The sequence below is a fragment of the Vombatus ursinus genome, unplaced genomic scaffold, assembly GCF_900497805.2.
Source record: "Vombatus ursinus unplaced genomic scaffold, bare-nosed wombat genome assembly UNPS02014861.1, whole genome shotgun sequence".
Taxonomy (NCBI): Eukaryota; Metazoa; Chordata; class Mammalia; order Diprotodontia; family Vombatidae; genus Vombatus; species Vombatus ursinus.
The window spans coordinates 14795148-14815025 of record NW_020954639.1 but is presented as its reverse complement, the minus strand read 5'-3'; the positions used below and the strand labels follow the sequence as shown (position 1 = coordinate 14815025).

The 19878-nt window shown below is 41.1% G+C and overlaps 1 protein-coding gene across 1 annotated transcript in view; it reads left to right on the top strand.

Annotated features, from left to right (window-relative positions):
* Positions 1-19878, top strand: part of APBB1IP (amyloid beta precursor protein binding family B member 1 interacting protein) — a 112800-nt gene that overhangs the window by 55369 nt on the left and 37553 nt on the right. Inside the window, exons 6-7 of the mRNA XM_027841504.1 lie at positions 2434-2593; positions 5264-5385. Of these exons, the coding sequence (XP_027697305.1) occupies positions 2434-2593; positions 5264-5385 (282 nt within the window). The remainder of the gene's footprint in view (positions 1-2433; positions 2594-5263; positions 5386-19878) is intronic.

Below are 19878 nucleotides of genomic sequence, written 5' to 3'. Positions count from 1 at the left end.
GAGTATACCTTGTTACGTAGTTGTTTGCATGTTGACTTCCTCATTAGACTGGGAGCTCCTTGAGGACAGAGACTGTCTTTTGCCTTTCATTGTATTCCTAGTGCTTGGCACATAGGAGGTACTTAATAAGTGTTTCTTGGCTGACATCATATTTATTGACTTATTTTGGCTTTCTGCTTATAAAATTTTCTAACAGTATTTTCTTAAGTATTGAAGTCCAGTTTTAGGTTTCGTCACTTCTCTCAGGAAATCTCATCATACCTGGGCCTTGGTTTCCTTATCTATAAAACAAAGGGATCAGATTAGATGAATAACCTGAGGTTCCTTTCAGCTCTTGGTCTGAGATCCTCTGAATTCTCCACTGCCCATAGTACCTGGCATATAGGGAACAATAAATGCTTTATCTATTTTTAATTAAAATGTCAAATTAATGTGGTCTTGGTTTTTCTCCATTAGGGAAAGAACTAGCAAAAAAAAAAGCCTTTATTTTTTCATGGAATTATCAACAGGAATGGAGGGAGGGAAGGAAGGAAGGGGGGGAAGGAAGGAAGGGAAGGGAAGGAAGAAGGCAAGAAAGGAATTAAGCATTTATTAAATGATTGTTATATGCCAGATACTGTGATAAGTGCTTTATATCTCATTTGATCCTCATAACAACCTCAGGAGGTAAGTACTATTATGATCCCTGTTTTAGTTGAGGGAACTGAGGCAGACAGGTTAAGTGACTTGCCCAGGGTCACACAGCTAGTAAGTGCCTGAGTTCACATTTGAACTCAGGTCTTTATGACTCCAGGCCCAGTATGCTGCACACTAAGGCACCACCTAGCGGCTTCTCGTGTGGCACTCTAGAATGGAGTGCTTTACTCTACCACGTTATCAAAACAAGGTTAAGTTTTCCTAACCGTCCCTCTCACAGATTTTATGCAAGGAGTTTGGGCAGTTCAAAGACTACCTGTTAGCGCAGAGGAATAGATGTGTCTTCCATTCAAAGCAAGTCAGGCTGAAGAATGCTAAGTGAGTCAGTCTACGTCATTGGAGCAAGCCCTGCATACCTCATTTACAAAGGCCACATGGCTTTTGTTTTAAATTAATTGAAAGCAAATACAGCTACACCTGGATTTTCTTTTTGTAGGTTATAATGTGACCTTGGACAAATCACTTGATGTCTCTGGGCCTCAGTTTCTTTATCTAAAAAAAAGGAGGAGGTCGTGGACTTCCCATTTTAGATCTGTGATCCTATGAATTCTCCATTGCCCCTACTCCCGGAGTGAGGGGACTTTTGGGGTGTAAGAAATGTAGCAGAATTGTCAGAGCAATATGCTTTCTGGAGCTCTGTGGCACTGAACAGAACTGGCAAGTCACCCGCCTACTCAAAGTTATATCACCCTACACACAGAGAACTCAGTATCTATATGTTGGGCTTAAATTTACTTCTAAAAGAGGCACAGCAGATATAGCACCAGCCCTGGATTCAGGAGGGCCTGAGTTCAAATTACTAGCTGTGTGACCTTGGGCAAGTCACTTAACCCTGATTGCTTCCAAAAAAAAAAAAAAGAGTATCTCTTAGAAATGGGAGTGGTGGATCATACCTGTAATCCCTGGGATTGGTGGACCTCTTGAGCTAGGGAGTTCTGAGATGCAGTGGGTAAGCCAAACGAATGTCGATGCTATGTCTAGCACCAATATGGCCAGTCTTCTGGGTGGATGCGGTTAATAGATTGCCTAAAGAGGAACACTGGCACAGGTAGGAAAGGGAGCAAGCCAAAGTTTCTGTGGCCATGAGCAGTGGGATCAAACTCATGAGAGGCCAGTACACATATAACATGAGCAAGATAGGAAGACCCAGTTCTCTTCCCTCCCCCTCCCCCCCAAAAAAGCGCTTTTAAAAAATTTTTGTTTTTGTATCTTCATTATCTAGCACAGTGCCTGGCATATAGTAGGTGCTTAATAATTGCTTACAGATTGATTAATTCATTAATGCTGAGCATTATTTTAAAAACTCTCCTCTTGTGTTCTAACAGTTCATAGGACAAAAGGTATGTATGTGCTAAAGGGTATAGAACAGAAGTTCTTAGCCTGGGGTCTGTGAACTTGTTTCTTTCTAAATTTTTTTTTTAACTATTTCAAAATAATTGGTTTCCTTTGTGCTGATGTATTTCATTTTATGCATTTTCGCTCTGCCAAAAGATTTAATAACACAAAGGTTAATAACCCATGGTGTACAAGAAATTGTAATCTTCAACTTGATTCTTTCTCATCTCTCTCCCAGGGTAGGGAGGCCACATGTGGCCCTTTAGGTCCTCAAGTGCGGCCCTTTGACTGTGGCCTCAAGGCCACAGGTTCCTTGCCCCTACAGTCTAAACCATCTTCTTGAGTAGACTAGCCCTCACCATTTACCAAAATTAACCAGTTCTTTAATGACTCTATGCTCAGCTTGTTGTCAAGGTACATATGAACGACAATAGCACTAAGTCACTGATGGTGGATGAGCGGCAATTAGCACGAGATGTTCTGGACAACCTCTTTGAGAAGACCCACTTTGATTACAACCTAGATTGGTGTCTTTATGAAATATACCCAGAACTACAAATCGGTGAGTTTCATAGTCATGAAGAGACTGTAAGTGGCACCTAAAAGTCTTGGTTTTTTGTATTGCTGTTGGTCTAGTATTAAACGAGATGGCTTATATCAGGGTTATCTTGAGTCTGCATCTGTCCTTTTCCTTCTATCAGATTTAATACCTACTCTTGAATTTCTTTGTTAAAGAAAGACCAGCATGGCAGCAGGTGGCCAGACCATAGAGGCATACAAGCATTTTTATTGTCATAGCTCCATGTTCCCATTAGAGGGTAGTACTTCTTATTGCATGCCCAGTAAGTGGATCATATTGTGGAGATGTCCTGAGCGTCTGTCAGCTTATGTCTCTCTCCAGGGTTTGCAGCCTTAAACTAGAGTGCATCACTTTACCATAGACCTAGATATTAGTCATCCTCCTCCTATGGATGACAGCAGTATTAACCAGGCAGCTAAAAAATTCCCTCTTGAGCAGTCTTGATGAGTTTACCCACCTGCCATTGATAGAGCTAGAAAAGATGAAGGAATAGGTGGAAGAGATTTATCAGGGTTGGGGAAATAAGAAACATGTAAACAAGCACTTTGTTTACCCCTTTTCCATCATCTTTTCCCCACTCAACTACCTCTTCTCCAAGCTTCCCGTGAAGTCATTTGTGTAGCTGATAGAGCGCTGGATTTGGAGTCAAATTCTGTAGAGATACTTTCTAGCTATGTGGCCCTGGCCAAGTCATGTAATGTTTTGAACTTCAGATAGGATTATCAGAGGACCAAATGAAGAAAAGAACCCCTGTATAAATGTGAGCGACTATTATCCTCAGATTTTCCCGGGTTGATAAGATCAGAATCATCCTGGACTCTTCCCCCTCTCCTTCACACCCTTATTTCATCTGTTGCTACGTCTTATAAATTCTGCCTCCATACCATCTTTCACATAGGTCCTCTTCTCTGTATTCACATGGCCTCCTAATTCATTCCCTCCTCCCAGCTTACCATCCCTCCCCAGTCTACTCTCTGCTTAGCTGCCAAAATACTTTTCTCAAGGACCATTCTCATGACTCAGAAACCTGTAGTGGTTCCATATTTCCTTTAGCACAAATTTCAGTCCTGGAGTTTTGGGCCGTGATCTAATTTCAACCTACCTTTTGACCTTATTTCACATTATTCCATTTAATGCACTCATCACCTATTTTCATCCCTTTGTACAGCCTCTTCCTTGTGCCTGTATTGTATGTTCTCGCTCCTGCCTCTTAGAATCCTTATTTTCCATCAAGATTCAATTCAGGTGTCAACCTCAGTCGAGCCTTCCCTGACCTTTTATTTGTTCATGCTGTCCTCCCTCCATAAATGACCTTGTATTCAACTTTTCTGTGGATGCACTGGAGTGATAACATCCCTGTTAGTGGAACGTAATCTCTTTTAAGGTAAGGACTGTATAGCAGAATGAAAGAATCACCAAATCTTAAGAGTTATTTCAGTTTGGTCTGTGTACCTTGCCTAGTGCTTTGCATGTGATTGGCACTTAATGATGACTGTTGATTTGAATTGAAATGAATTGCCAACACATGGGGAGAGTTCTCTTCCTACTTGCATGTTCTATAGAACAACGATTATCTCCCTGGAACATTAACAAAGTGAAAAATTATCTGTATGGAATCGTTTAGGTGAAGTTTATTCTGGAGGAAGAGGACCAAGCTAAATAACCGCACAAAGTTTCTTCCAGCCCTTTGAGTCGGGATAGAATTTGTGTTTAGTTATGGTTGGGGACATGCATAACCCAATATCGAGGATTCCTAATAGTTGTACCTAATGGGAGGTATGAGGATTGAGGAGATGTGAGCTACATTTGTTGCTCCCCTAATATCTCAAATTTTCATCTCAAATCCTTACCCTAATTCTCTTTCCTCTCTTGACGTTGGCCTCTCCCTAACGTCAGGTATGCTCAGGTAAGAAGTGTCACAGTCCAAAGTGTGTGATGACTAAACATTCTTACAACCGTCCAGATCACCAATTCTGCCTTGCATGGAGAATGTTACAAACTTAAAAATGAAATGCAGACCAAAAAGTTTTCCCCTCAGTGAAATTTGATTACAATCTGGGGGTTGGAAGAGGCTTCAGAGATGATCCAATCCAACCCCTGCCCTGATCAGGAGTCTTGCCCTCATCATCATTCACGAGTGGTAATCTAGCTTTCAGTAAATACTCCGTTGATGGGAGACTTACTTCCTTAAGTCAGCCAATGCCTTTTCAGGATCATTCAGGTTGACAGGAAGTTTTTTCTCATGTTCAGCTAAGATCATCCTTCCCATAATTGCCACCCATTACTTCCAGCTTAGCCTTCTCAGGCCAAGCAAGAAAAAAAAAGTCTAATGATTCCTTCATGTGATGTTCCTGTGGGTAGCAGGAGCACTGGAATTGGGGTCAGAAAACTTGAGTTTGAATGCTGAACTGCTATGTCTGGTCCTGGGTAACTTATTTAAGCTCATCTAACCTAGATTTCCTCATCAAGCAAGGGGTTAGATAGATTACCTATGAGATCTCTTTCAGTTTTAACAGTCCATGTGCCTCCATCACATAAAAAATTATAAAGAAAACATGAACCCTATACTAAGTTCTCAGTAACTTGTCTCTGTATTATTTGAGAGCCTCTAGGTATTGGGCCTAAAAAAATTGCGCTTTTTTATTTCATCAGAGAGGATTTTTGAAGACCATGAAAATGTCGTTGAAATCTTATCAAACTGGACAAGGGATACTGAAAATAAGCTATTATTTTTGGAGAAAGATGAAAAATATGCTGTATTTAAAAACCCTCAGGTAAGGAAAATCCCTTGTTAAAGTATATAAAATATGTTTTTCAAAACGGTGTACATGTTTAGATTTCATAACTGTGTTTTGTAAGTACTGAGAAGCAGTACTTTGAAAAGAATCCATAAATACAACACCTAGCCATGTCCACATTTTGACAATACTTCAGAAGACGTAGAAAGTGGAGATTCCTTTCTGCTTTGGCCATTTAGCCTTTGAATATATCTGTTGTCTTTTCCTTCTCTCTTATTTTTATTTCTCTTTGAATCCATTAATCTCATCCTTATGCATTTTTGAGCCCACTGAGTTCTTCACAGTGATCTTTGAAAGGTTGTGGTGAACAAGAGAGGTGCCATAGGATTGGAGAAAGGCAAATGTTTTGATTTTCCAAAAAGGAAAGAAGGTATGGTCTATAAACTGTAGATCGGGACACTTGACTTCCATTCTTGGCCAAATACTAGAATTCGTTGAAGGAATGGTTCATGAACACTTTGAAAGGGAAGCAGTTTTCACAGAAAAATGGAGTATCTTCACCAATCTAGGTCATGTTATACTAAATCATTTATTTTTTGGCAAAGTGACTAGATCACGGGGATGCTATAGATATAATATTTCATTGAAAATATCTGATAAAGTCCATTATCCTATCTTTGAGGACAAAATGGAGAAATATGATCTATTAGAATGACTTTAAACTTGATCGAATGACTGAGAATAATCATTAATGGGTCAATGTCAGTCTTGGGTGAGGTCTCTCATAAAATACTCCAAGGAGGGGTCCTTGGTCCCACGCTGTCCTTGAATGAAGCCATAGAATGTATGCTTGTCAGATCTATGGGGGACACAAAATTAGGAGTCAGGATTCAAAAGAGTCTCATCAGACTAGAACAATGATTCAAATTTAGAAAGATGAAATGTATTATCTTACTGCAGTGGATGTTATCTTAATGATCTGAGTACTCCTTCCAATGAGATGCTACTCACCCATGCTTGATTGTCCTGAGAGGGTCTTGTCCGTGGTCTTCCTATAATTCCTCCACATGGTGTCCATTCAACATGCTGGGGGCCTTCTATTAGATCTCATGATGTGTGTGTGCCAGTAAAATCCCTTGGCTGTAAATTGGTTATCCCTCACCAGGTAACCAGCCTACCATTTTTCCCCCTAATCATACATCTCTAGTGACATATTTAATTCCACTTCTCCTCCACAGTTCTTTGTTGGTAGTATGTTTGGGCCTGTTCATGCCCACTATCCGTTACCCTTTGGGTCATCCTCAACTTTAGTTCTTCAGAAACTGAATATGAATGAATGTTGTTTTTTTAAATATGGAATTTTATTTTAAGGAGAATCTTGGAGTCTTTAGAATCACTGCATAATTTTCCAAAGGCGCGACAGTCCACTGTCCTGCTCAACTCTGGATTGAGTTCAGTGTGCATTGACATGTACAATTGATGTCCAAGATATATGTAGATTGACCTTATTAATGCATATCATAGTCTGGACATTAAGTATTCTGTATCCTTTTGGGTTCATTGTGTGGACAGTTAGGCAAAATTTGATTACGTGATTATGGATCTCATTTAGGGGAGGTTCTGTGATGTCCTGGGTCTTGATGCCATCAGGAAAATGTCATCCCTGACAGAACATCTGGAAAAGCTCCAGATGAAATTTAATTCAGATACATGTAACGTTCTACACTTGACTTTTAAAAATTACCTTCACTAATATAGGATGGGACCATGTGTCTAGACAACAGTTGAGTTTTGCAAGCTTATTGGGCATCAGTGGCATATGTAGAATTGGCAGAACCAAAAAGCTCATGCTATATCCTAGGCTGAATTAAGAGAGATGTTATATGTAAAACATGGGAGCTAATATCTCTGCTACACTGCCTTGGTAAGAATACCTCCAGAGAATTGTGTTTTGTTCTGAGAACTACATTTTTGACTGAGATACTTCATTTAGGACTAGAACACATCCAGAAGAGGTACCCAGAGTGATAAGTAGAATAGAAAATACACCATGTTAGGATCCAGTAAAAAAAACTGGGGAAGTTGCTGTAAGAAAACAGGCTTTTTGTGGGGGAGAGGGGGGAAAAGTGTGGTAACAATATTCAGATATCTGAAGGGCTATCATTGGAAAAGAAATTAAAAAGAAGGCACCGCTAAGAATAGTGGTGTCTTCAGGCTGATTCTATTTAATTATAAGGAAAACCTTCCTAGTGTTTGGAGGTATCGAAGTCTAAAAGGGGCTGCCCTGGAAAGTAGTGGGTTCGCTTTCACTTGAGCAGTTGTTTCATGACCATTTGTTGGGAAGGTTATAAGAAGGGGTTCTTGGGTAGCTATAGGTAGAACTAGGTGATATCTTGGGTTCTGTGATCCATTCTGCACTGGTGCTCATTAAGTACTTAAGTATAAAGTAGAACTTTACATTTATTTGAATTAAAGTTCATCTAGAGCTTTTCCAGATGCTTCTTTCTAGGGATAACATTGTGCTGATGGCATCAAGGCCCAGAACATTATAGACCTTCCTAGATGAGATCCATAATCACTGAATCAACTTTTGCCTAAAACTTGTCCTGCGTGAACAGGAAACCGAAATGGATGAAGAATGCCTATTGTCCGGAGCAGACTGTAATATACATTAATAAGGTCAACTTGTAAAGCCGGTAGATCAGTACATAGAATAGGAATATGGTTATTTATAGATTTAATGTATTTTTAATTTTTATTTAACACATAATTAATAATTATAATTTATATATATATTTAATAAATTTCTATAATGCTCTTTCCTTGGTGATCACATTGGGTGTTTATGGTTGCTGAGATAACTCTTAAGCCAAGCCTGGAAATTGTTTGATCGTGGGTTTGTTTATTTTTTATTTTGTGGTTGTGATTTAGTGTTTCAAAAAAGTCTGTACATTAGATGTAATTGTCCTTGATATTTGAAGGCAATGCTACCGATAAGTCTTATGTAAATGTGTCTGAAAAGAATAATCCTTTCCATGTTGTAGCCACAAAAAATTGGAATTAATTGAGAATTACAAGTATTTTTTTCCACATAGTCTTTTCTGTATTGAGTGGCATTTGGCCATATAATATCATTTATAATATCATAATTATCATTCTGTATTTGTGGCACATATTAAATAATAAGAGTCTACAAACTTCCAGCTGTGGCATGGGGAGTTGCATATGAATACCTTTTTTGGTAGCAATAAGTTCTCTAAAATGAAACCAGGTTTGTTTCTTTCTAGCTTTACCTATATTTCAAACTAAACAGCACACTGATACTGCTTCCCGTGTTCCAAAGGCAACCAGTCACCGTGTGTGCTGACTCTTTTTAGTGACTTTAGTTTTTTCAGTTTCAGTTTTTTCAAGTCTTAGCGAAGTGACATGCTGCCTTTCAGTGCCTGGCTTCCCCATGGGTTTGTGTATCACTCTTCTTATTGGTTTGTTGTGCAAACTTCCTAGTTTCCGGCAGTTACCTTAATAGGCCTTTCAGTCAATGGCGTTTCAGTGATGACTCAGAGAATGATAAAAGATCACTAGTCAATGACTAAGTCTGAAACATCCCACTTCTAGGTAAGTGTATATGCCAATAAGGGATCCATGAGAGTAGCACTGTAACTTCTGAATAGCTAACTCACTTAATAAGAACTTTGTGCTGAGTCTGCAAAGACTTGGGAGTGGGGGGCATAACAGGCAAACTCTCATCTGATTCTAAATTCACACACAAAAAAAAAAATCAAAGCGCCTGGAGAATAATAATTATTTCCTGAGGGAGTTTGGGAAGGATGTGAAACCTAGAAATGCTTTTGTTATATTTGAGATAACTCTTTCCTCCCTTGGTGAACAGCTTCAAAATCCAAATGCAGACTTTTCTGTAAAGCATTCATTAAGGGTGTTAATTGTTTTTAATTGACACCATTTACATAAAGTGATGACCTCCAGAAAAGAGTCAAGCATGAGACTGTGACGCCATTTCATTCCGTGATCAGGATCACATCTGAGACCTCGGAGACTTAATCGCCTTTACAACTGCCCCACATCACATTGCTGGCCCAGAAAGTGTTTGAAGGGTTAACCAGAAACCAACTGTTCTTCAAGAAGAACCAGAAATGGTTAAGGGGAAGGACTCAGGGTTGTGAACATTTTATCTAATGGAATTTCTGTAAAAGGTTTCAGAATGTCATGTGCCTTTCTACTGTTAGTAATGGGTGTACCAGCCTTTCAGAGAAATAGGGTTATATAAGAAGGCCATTAGAGGCCATTCCCAGGGCAGGGCCTCTTGTCAAAAGCCCATCTTTTTTTATACATTAGAAGATCTGCCAGTAAAGGTGCTTATTTTACCTCTAGAAGATATCTTCATCTTGTACATCTGACCCCTCCTTTCATTGGCATCACCTTAGGCACTCATTAAAAAGTGTTCATGTAATGGCTGGAGCACTAGACCTGGGGGTCGGGAAGACTTGTGTTTTGAATCCTTTCTCAGATTCTTTTTAGTTATGTTGCCATCTTTCGACCTTGATTATAACATGACTATAGCTTCCCTTCAACATCTTTGCTTATCTTTGCTTACCCCAGCCCATTCCTACTGCTCTCCTCTATTTCCTCACTAATTTTGCCCATTTCTTCTTCCCATCCTCCAACTTCCTATGCTTCTTTCCATTCACCCCTTACTCTAGAGAAGTGATTGTCAGACTCAAATAGAAATATATCCCTGGAGGCTACGTGTTAACTTGGAAAACTACAAAATGACATTATCTTTGTTGTATTGTGTTTTGTTAAACATTTCCCAGTTACATTTTATTTCGGGTAGGACTTCTGGGGAGTTTGGTGGCCAGCAAATTTGACCCTTCTCCTCTAGAGGTACAGTGAAGAGCATCTCCATATTCACTAAAGAGTGGATACCGTCACTTTCTTCTTTGTCCTTAAAGGGACCTGACAATTATAAAATGGAACTTCCTAAAGACAGCAGGCCCACAGTAGCGCTGACTTCAGATCTCTGTAGCTGGCTCCCACGCCCAGCCTCACCTGCACAGACCCCTTTATACCAAAGAATGCTCAAAATTAAAGAGTTACTTTTAGAGAAAGATAAAGCAGACTTCTGGGTACTTCTCCTCTGCCTCCCTCCCTCCCTCAGTTGTCTAGCATGAAACGAAAGATGTAATTCAAATAGCACCAATTCCCCTTGTAGTATGTTGGTTTAAATAGTCTAGAGGAAAAGCAGGGGCTTTAATATTTATTCTAACTACTAGAGCACCCAGCTTGGTGCCTCATCTTTCAGAGGTGAAGAGTGAAGAAGAAAAATTAACAAGTATCCAGGGACTTTAGAAACTTAAAAATAACCTTGGTCAATGAGGTAATAGAGTGATGAGATAGATTGGGAGTCCCACAAGCCCAGCGTAGCGAAGGCATAGGAAATAGGAAGAGATGGGTCATACTTAGCAAGAGGAAACGCAAAGGAGCTTGACTTTTATCAGTCTCAGATTTGGGGGGCTGGAGTTCTTGACTCAAATATGACTCCAGAAGGGTGCTACTTATTTGAATACACAAAAGGGTGATTGGTAGTGTGATGTTATCTATTAAGAAAATAAGCTCATGTGAGAAATCGGGGCTCAGAAGGGATTTCCCTCACTTGATTCTTACTTGGAAGATGGATTTTAAGGCCCCATCTTCCATTTTCCTGCTCCTGCCAAAGACCTTTTCAAGATTCAGTCTTTTTTTAAATCATCCTTTGTCATAGCCTTTCTAGAGATCAAAATTATATTAAGTAAATTATTTTAGAAATGCAAGTTTGAGAAAATGAAACCATTCCTTAACGCTTTTCTGACAATTTCCACATGTAGATTTTTCCTTCGGAGATGAGTAGGTGGATTCCCTGCCCATCTCTGACACATCCCCATCTGACCCATTTCCAGTATTCCAGGGGAATTTTTATTTTTCCTTGACTTGTGATTTCTTTGATAGAGGCAACTCCTCCCTCTACCGATACCAATTGGTAACTGTCCTAGAGCTATGTAACACTGGACCCACAGAGCAGTTGTAACATAAACTCTCTATAAATCAGGGTAAGACTTGAGCCCAACCTTCTAGACTCTGGAGGGGCCTCTCTATCCACTATGCCATGTTGCCTCCCCTTGGGTACTTATAAGGGAAAAAAAAATAACTTGATTCTGTTCACTCATCCTAAGATGACCTCATCCCTAAGAATCTTCCTTAGGCTAAGGGACTCCCCCAGTGGCAAATGGAGAAGCTCTAAGAAGAAACGTAATTGTAGACAATGATGCAGGTTCAACATAAAAGATTGAAAGCTGTCAACATCTCAGGGCTAAGAGCCTCTTTTCTCGTTGATATCAGAAATGGACAACCGATTTTGTATGGCTCCTCCATGTGGCTCTTTTGGTCAGTAAGCTGAAGTACCTCATACTACTTATCTAATTTTTTTGTTTAGATAGAGTCAGATCATCCAGACTTTGTAATTTTCAAGAAAATTACAAATCACCATGGAAAGGAAGAATGGAATTCTTATTCAGGAGGGGGTGACGGGGGAGGGCGGGAATGGAAACACAAATTATCTAAATTAACATTGTTGGCAGTCTGCTTTTAGTGTGTTTAATAGTATATTGAGTTCAAATCCAGAAGAATTATCTCAGCTGTCAGGTAGATTTAAATCTCCACCACACACACACACACACACACACACACACACACACACACACAATCCTTTTGGGGAAATAAATACCCAGACTACAAATGTTTATTTAAGAAAACTCACTTGCAAACAAGACAAGTTTTAGCCAACAGATTTCTTTTTTTTCCCTTACCTCTCCTTACAGGATATCCTCAGCAGAGTGTACCTTTTATCTTTCAGCATAGGTGTTGCCCCCGTTGAGTGATCTTTGGTTGATGCGCCCTGATCAGTGTTTAGAGATCATGCTTGTCATTGAGAGTCAAACCCACTATAATATAATAGAGATAAGCAATTTCATTTTTCCTTTCATTTGAAAAACAAGTTCAGGACTCAGACCTGGGGAGAATAATAAATATTTATGCTTACGTTAACCTTCGAGCATTGGTGGTAATCAGTGGCAATCAGAACCAATAGGAAGTGAGTAGAGACACAGGAGGCATAGGTATGAAATGGGATCATCATTAGGGACCATCTAGTGCCCCCCTCAACAATACTGTAGAGTAGGGACTTCAGGTATTATTGCCCCTATTTTTGGATCAGGAAGAGGCTGACAGCCTCACGTAGCTTGCCCCTTTGTCCATAGTCATACAATTAATAACTCCCTAAGGTAGGATTTAAGCCCAGGTCTCCTGATGCCAGCCTGTCACTATAACTCTAAGCTATGACCAAGGTAGCTTGCTTACTCTTCATGTTACATGGTGTTCCATCTCTTTACCTTTGCCTTAGCTGTAACCCACGCATGGAAATCTTCTCCTTCCTTGCCTGTGCCTCTTGGAACCCTTGCCTGCCTTCGAGGTTCAGTTCAGATATCACTTTCTTCTCAGGTACCCCCAGGTATCTGTTTTATCCCTTCTCCCTCATCATTGCATTGTGTGTATAAGAGAATGTGTGTGTATGTGCATGTATCGAGTATGTACTTCTCTGTGAATATATTGTGTCTCCTATGGAATAAGTTCCTTAAGAGCAGAGACTTGTCTCACTTTTGATTTCTACCCCCAGTGCCTAACATAGTGCCTGGCACATAGTAGGTGGTTTGTAAATGTTTGTTCATTGAGTGGTTTTCTTCATAATAAGCATAGTAACTGAAAATGGGCAACAGGGGTGATCTAATGCAGGAATTACCCACTAGCAGTGATGGAATGATAGGGAGTCAAACGTTCTTAGAATATCAGGGTAGAATTTGAAGTGGTGACCATAGCATCTGGTTTGAGAAGTGGAACCAGTGTCAGAAAGAGAGAAGCTGGGGGCCTTAGCAGGATGAATTAGGATTCTAGAAATAGAAGCTATAGCTAGGCCGGGTGGCTGGCGTTGGGGGAGTGGGAGGGTGTGAAATGTGACAAGAGGATATTGTGGTCTGCTAGGGGAAGTCAAGTGAAAAAACTCGCTGAGAAATGTCAGGCTGCAGATGAGGTCCGGTGTGTGGCCTTGCCTAGAGGTGACAGGTTCAGAATGACTCTCTAGGCTGATGGCCACAAGGGGAGAGAAAGAAGGGGAGGATGGGAGTGTCAGATTCTGCTTTAGAGAAATTGTGACATTCTCTAGTTGAGAAAAATAAATACAGTGGAATTCCCTTATAACACAGCTAAAATTAAAGGGATTTGCTTACATGGAAGGTCAGATCATCTCCCCAGAAAGATAACTACATATGTTAAAAATCCAGTATAAGGAGCTTGTCAGATAATTTATTAATTCTGCACCTCAGAATAGCAGCCTAATCATAAAAATTCAACTGCATTGAATTTTAAGAGGAAAATCCCAAAATACACGGTTACTGTTAGTGATTAGGACTGGGATCTATGAAAAAAAGAGAGATGAGAATTATAATAGCTAACATTTATATAGTACCATAGGGTTTCTAGGGGGCTTTATCTGTGTTATCTCAATTGAACCAGACAACCACTCTGGTTCTAGTATTATCACCATCTTACAAACGAGGAACTGAGGCCCAGAGAATTATTTATCAGTAACTTACCTAAACTTACGCAGGTCTTAAGTAGCAGAGCTGGGGGTACAAATCCCAGGTATTGAATCCAGCACTTTTTTTAAACTGTCATCTGTTAATTTATTTGGGTCTAGCCTATAAAATGCCAAGAATTTTATGAAGTGTTTTACTCATTATTTTATATGTTTATTTGATCATTGTTTTGGTTGATGGTTATTAAATTTGTATTGAAAAAATTTAAAGATAGGTAGGGAAAGGATGGAGTAGGCCTTGGGAGGTTAGTAGGTGACTCCATCTGGACCCATGCAGACTCCATCCACATGACCATAGGTGCTCTCTTATCCTCTGGGTCTTTCTTCACAGGCCTGTACTTTACATATATTATAGATGGTAGATTTCTGTGGGTGTATTTGGGGGCCTGCTTACCATGTATAACATTTCTATGGCCAAGGGACCATAGATTTAGGGCTAGAAGGGAACTTAGAAAGCATCTAATCCAGCCTTCTTATTTTACAGCGCAGGAAAATGAGTCCCGAGGAGTTGAAGTGATTTGGTCAAGGTCACACTCATAGTGAGGGGGCAGTGTTTGGAATTTAAACCTAGGTCCTCTGACTCCAGACAGCGTGTGTTTATTTCCCAGGTGTGAATGGAATTTTCCCGCTGCCTATGCCATCTTTGCCTTTCAGCCCAGTTCCTGATTCTTTCTTAGCCTGGGGAAATTCAGAGCAGAGCCCACAAGGATGGAACTGGTAGTGGGATGGAGAAAGGGGAAGGACGACAGCAGAGTAATTTCCCATGGATGCTTCCTCCTTCTTCTTCTGCTGCTGCCCTCCCCACAGCCCTGTCTCATTCACTCATTTCCTCCCCTTCACTCCCTGCCCTATCCCCTGTCTTGCTTCTCCCAGCAGAGCAGGGCTTCTTAACCTGAGGTCCACGGACCCTCGGGGGTGCATAGGTTCCTGCATAGGGAATTTTTTTTGCATTTATATTTTCATTAATCTCTAAGTGAAACTCAGCATTGCCTTGAATGATTTAAAAATGTTATTGTGAGCAAGGGTCCATTGGCTTCCCTGATGACTGCCAGAGGGCTCCATGACCCACAAGAGATTGAGAAACCCTTTCTCCAGACTTTCAGCTCCTGCATGAAATGTCAGTGGTGATGAACACTGAGTAAATTTTCTTGGAAAGGTAGACAGATTGTACTTTAGTCTTTTGGGTACCGAAAGGTTATTCATTATCACTTAAACTGGACTTTTTGGTCTGGGTGGGATCAAAATTCATTCATTCTCTGTCATTTGCCTAGGTGATGTAGATGAAGGGTGCGCTTGACTCAGAATCAGAAAGATTCCACGCTGGGAAAGAGCTGGGTTTGAATTTGGTGTCAGACATTTACTGTGTGACCCTTGACCCCTCTCAACCCCGGTTTTCCTCACCTGTGAAATAGCAATGACAATAGGACCTACCTTATGGAGTTACTGGACAGCTAGGTGGCACCAGACCTGGAGTCAGAAAGACCTGAGTTCAAATCTAACCTCAGATATTTATTAGCTTTATGACCCTGGGCAAGTCACTTAACCCTGTTTGCCTCAGTTTCCTCATCTATAAAATGAGCTGAAGGAGGAAATGGCAAACCACTCCAGTATCTCTGCCAAGAAAACCCCAGATAGGGTCCCACAAGGAGTCAGACACATCCGAAACAACTGAACAACAAACATGGGGTTGTTGTGATGCTGAAAGGGGATTGCCTATCTAAAGTGCTTGGCAAACCATGCAATGCTCTAAGAATGCCACCTGTTAGTGTTTATTAAACACCTGCTGTGAGCAGAGCTCTGTGCTAAGTACCTGGGGAGAGAAAAAGTTAGTCACTGACTCCATGGGTCTTGTGGAAATAGGACACAAACACTGATCATCATATTATACAATATGAAATGATAACTGCATTAGAGAGTTGCAAAAAAATACTTTGTAATGTCCAAGGGAGAAGGTTTTCTGCAGCCAGGAGGATCAGGGCAGGCTCCAGGCAGGAGCTTTAAAAGGCAACAAATGGAGGAGAAGAAGTTCTAAATGTTCTAAACACAGAAATAGGGAAAAAAAATAGGGAAGCATGTTATCTTTTCATCTTAGTACCTAAAATTGTGGCTAACTGTAAAATCCTTAGAAAACCTCAAAAGGGCTGTCCCTCTGTTTCAGGGACAGGAAGAGAGAAGCAGTGAAAGAGTTGTTTTGCGCCTAGCTTGGGGAGAGAAACTTCTCTTGGAAGAAGCAGGTAGAGACAGTAGGAAAGGAGCTAAAAAACACTTTGAAGTATCAGACTTGCTCCTCTCCATGTCATAGGAGCACAGGCCTGCCCCAGGCCCAGCGCATGAGGGGAGGTGGTGAGGAACATGTTCTTGGCATCCCCTGTCAGAATTTTGGGTATCTTTCCCCATACAAACACAGTTAACCAGGGTGGTTTGGTTCTATAATGCAATACTATACATCGGGTATTTTACGGATTAAATAAACTTTTGTGGGCTGCTCTGGGAGTGTATCTGTTGTTTATATGGAGAAATGGCATCCAAGTTCCAAACAGCTGACTTAAAAATGATTAGCAAACAGCTCCTTCTTAAAGAGGGATCTCCTAGACTTGGAATCAGCACGAGAGGCCAAGGGATGGACTCCATCTTTGCCCAGCTCTCCTAGAAAGTGGGAAGAGGCAGGAAAGTCCCTTTGAGAGGGCAGCAGAAGAAAGTAATGGGAGGGATCTCCCCACCACCTCCCTTTTAAAATAAGGGATTGGGGAGCAAAAGGACACCCCTGCAATAAATGGAAAACATGCTTAGAAGACATGTCTTAAATCTTAGAAAACGATAGAATACATCTGGGTGAGGCGGTACTGTGTAGTAGACTTGGGCACTCCTGATAAAGAGCAGCTTTGTTAAAAAAAAAAAAATCATTTGCCAGCCTGGTTGTCATTAAGAAAACTTCACTTTAGCCTCTGTCGTAGGCACAGGGTGGTCTGTTTTCCCTAAATAGATGCCAGATGCTCAAATGTAAGTCAGCTGTGGTCTGACGAGCTTTATGCCACCAGTATGGTCATGACGCTGATGTGTTAGGTGCAAAGAGCAGGGTTGCCTGGGAGCCGAGGAACATTAAGGACTAAGTTAATTTCCGTGGGCACCAGAGTAGTCAAGAATCAAGATTAGCTGGGACGTGGGAGGATTAGGTCTCCTGAGAAACAGCAGGTTCAATGAGAATGAGTCGCTTAGCTGCTGTTTCCCTTACATGCAGCCCAAATAGCCTGGCTAGTGTGAGATAGCACGCCTGTGGCCGGACTCTTCATGCAGAGGAAGTACACAATCAGAAACACAGAATCCGAGAGTGGGGACGGTTCTTGGTGGCCACCTAGTCCAACATGAACACAAAAAGTGTCCCACTATAACAAGCTTGACAAGCGGCCTCCGGCTTCAGCTGGGAGATCTCCACGGAGGAGGAACCCACCACTTGTCATAACAAGTTTTTCCTGACCTCAAGCCTAAATGTGACTTGTATGACCTTCTGCCCATTGCTCCTGCTTTGACCCCATAGGCCATGTAATCCCTCTTCCATATGACATTTCTTCAGATGCTTAAAGACGGCCATCATGTCCTCTCCTGAGTCTTCCAGCCAATCTTGTCATGGACTCAGAACCTTCACAATTCTGATTAGCCTCCTCTGGACGCTGTCCAGTTTGCCAATGCCATTCTTCAATCCACAGTGCCCAGAACTGAACCCAGTACCCCAGATGAGGTCTGATGAGGGCACAGTACTATAGGACTATCACCTCCCTATTCCTTTACCCCTCTTAATGCAGCCCCAAATCTCCCTCACTGTTTTAGCTGCCATATCACACGGAGTTTGCAGTTTACTGTAAAACCCCCAGATCTTTTTCACAACGATTCCTGTCAAACCATGGCCCTCCCCCACATCTTATACTTAGGAAGCTGATATTTTGTGCCCAAGTACAAAACTTTTATCTCTATTGATTGGACTTCACCCAGTGCTCCATCTTGTTAAGATTCTTTTGGATCCTGACTCTGTCATCCAGAATGTCAGTCATCCTTTCCCACTTGAGATCATCTGCAAATTAGATGGGTATACCACCTATGTCTTCATCTAAGACACTGATAAAAAATGTGAAATGATACAAAGCCCAACACCAATCCCCGGTGGACTCCACTGAAGAATTCTGGCCATGTTGACATTGAATCATTATAACTACTCTTTGAGTCTGGCCATCCAACTAGTTATAAATCCACAGAATTGTATTTTCATCTAACCCATATCTCTGTCTTCTCCACAGGAGTATTATGAGCTACTTTTATCAAAGCTTTGCCAAAATCTAGGTAAACTCTTTCCATAGCATCCCCTCATCTGCTAGCTTAGTAAACTTGTGCCAAAAAAAAAAAGAGAAAATAATGTTTGCCATGGCCTATTCTTCTTGAAGCCAGACTGATGCTTCCCCAATTCCCCAACCATCTCTGTAATGAACCATTCTAGAATTTCCCAAGAATTGAAGCCAAGAAACTGTCTTCTTCCCCTTTTCGAAAATCAGGACCACATTTGCCCTTCTCCAGTCTTGTGGTACTTCCCCTTTTTTCCATGATCTCTTAAATGTCAGTGATGGCGGCTCATGATTCACATCTCCTAGTTCTTTCAGGACCAGAATATGTAGTTCATTTTAGACCAAGGGATTTGAATTCATCAAGGGCCGCTAGGTGCTCTCTTGCTATCAAATTATTTGTTTGGGGCAGTCATTTTTCTGCTGCTTGCAGTGTGAATTAGGTCATTCTCCTTTGACAAGACAACAAGCAAAACAAGAGGAGAAGCTCTGCCTTCTCTGTGTTATCAGGTATCCCATCCACTCCAGGCACAGGTCCTGTGCCTTCTTTGATCCTCCTTTTTCTCCCAATTTAGCTAAAAGCGCCAACCCTTTATTTTATCTTCAGCCTCCCTGGCCGCAAGCCTCAACCCATTTTGAGCTTTAGCATTCCTCTCACTGTCTTTACAGGGACTCTACTGTGTCTTTTATCCATCTTGTGTTACCTGACCTCAATTCCATTTTCTAGAAATGTATTTTTTGAATCTAAGTCAGCTAGTGAGTTCCCTGTGCATCCACATCAGTCTCTTCAATCCATTTCCATTTTTCTTCCCTGTTACAATTGTTTCCCTTTTGTATCTTCAGAATTTCTTTGTTGAATTTCTCTTATCCCTCCTGGGTTGATTTCCCCCGAGCCATCTTAGTCCATGGGATCCTCTTGCCTAGAATTCCCTCACTCCCTTTTTCTCCCTAGCCCAATCCTACCCATTCTTCAAGATCCAGCTGAGGTCCCAACTCCTCCAAAAAGTAATCTGTGATCACCCCCATCACCTAGCTATTTCTCCTTCTCTTGAGTTCTAATAGCATTTATTCTCTGTTCCACTCAGTTGGCCCTTATCCACTGACTGCCCCTTATGTGTGTGTAGGCCTTTTCTCACCATAGCCAGAAGATAAACTCCTTATGTGGGTTACGTCATCTTCTATGTAAGAGACGCTAGTTGATTAGTCTTCTTGACATAGTCTTTAGTCTGAGAAGGTGCTGTCTTAAAGAATTAGATGTTCTCTTATTTCCTACTCCTCCTATATCACACAGGGCAAGTAGTTTCCCTGGCACAGTTTTATTTGCTGCACAGAATCACAATTCTGGAGCTGGAAGGAACTTTAGAGGTTCAACTAGTCCAACCTCGTTTTATAGATGAGGAGACTGAGGGGTAGAGAGGGTGTCAGTGCCTTGCCCAAGTAGCTATGTAACCAACTTAAGTGCCTTGCCCAGGTAGCTATGTAACCAACTTAAGTGCCTTG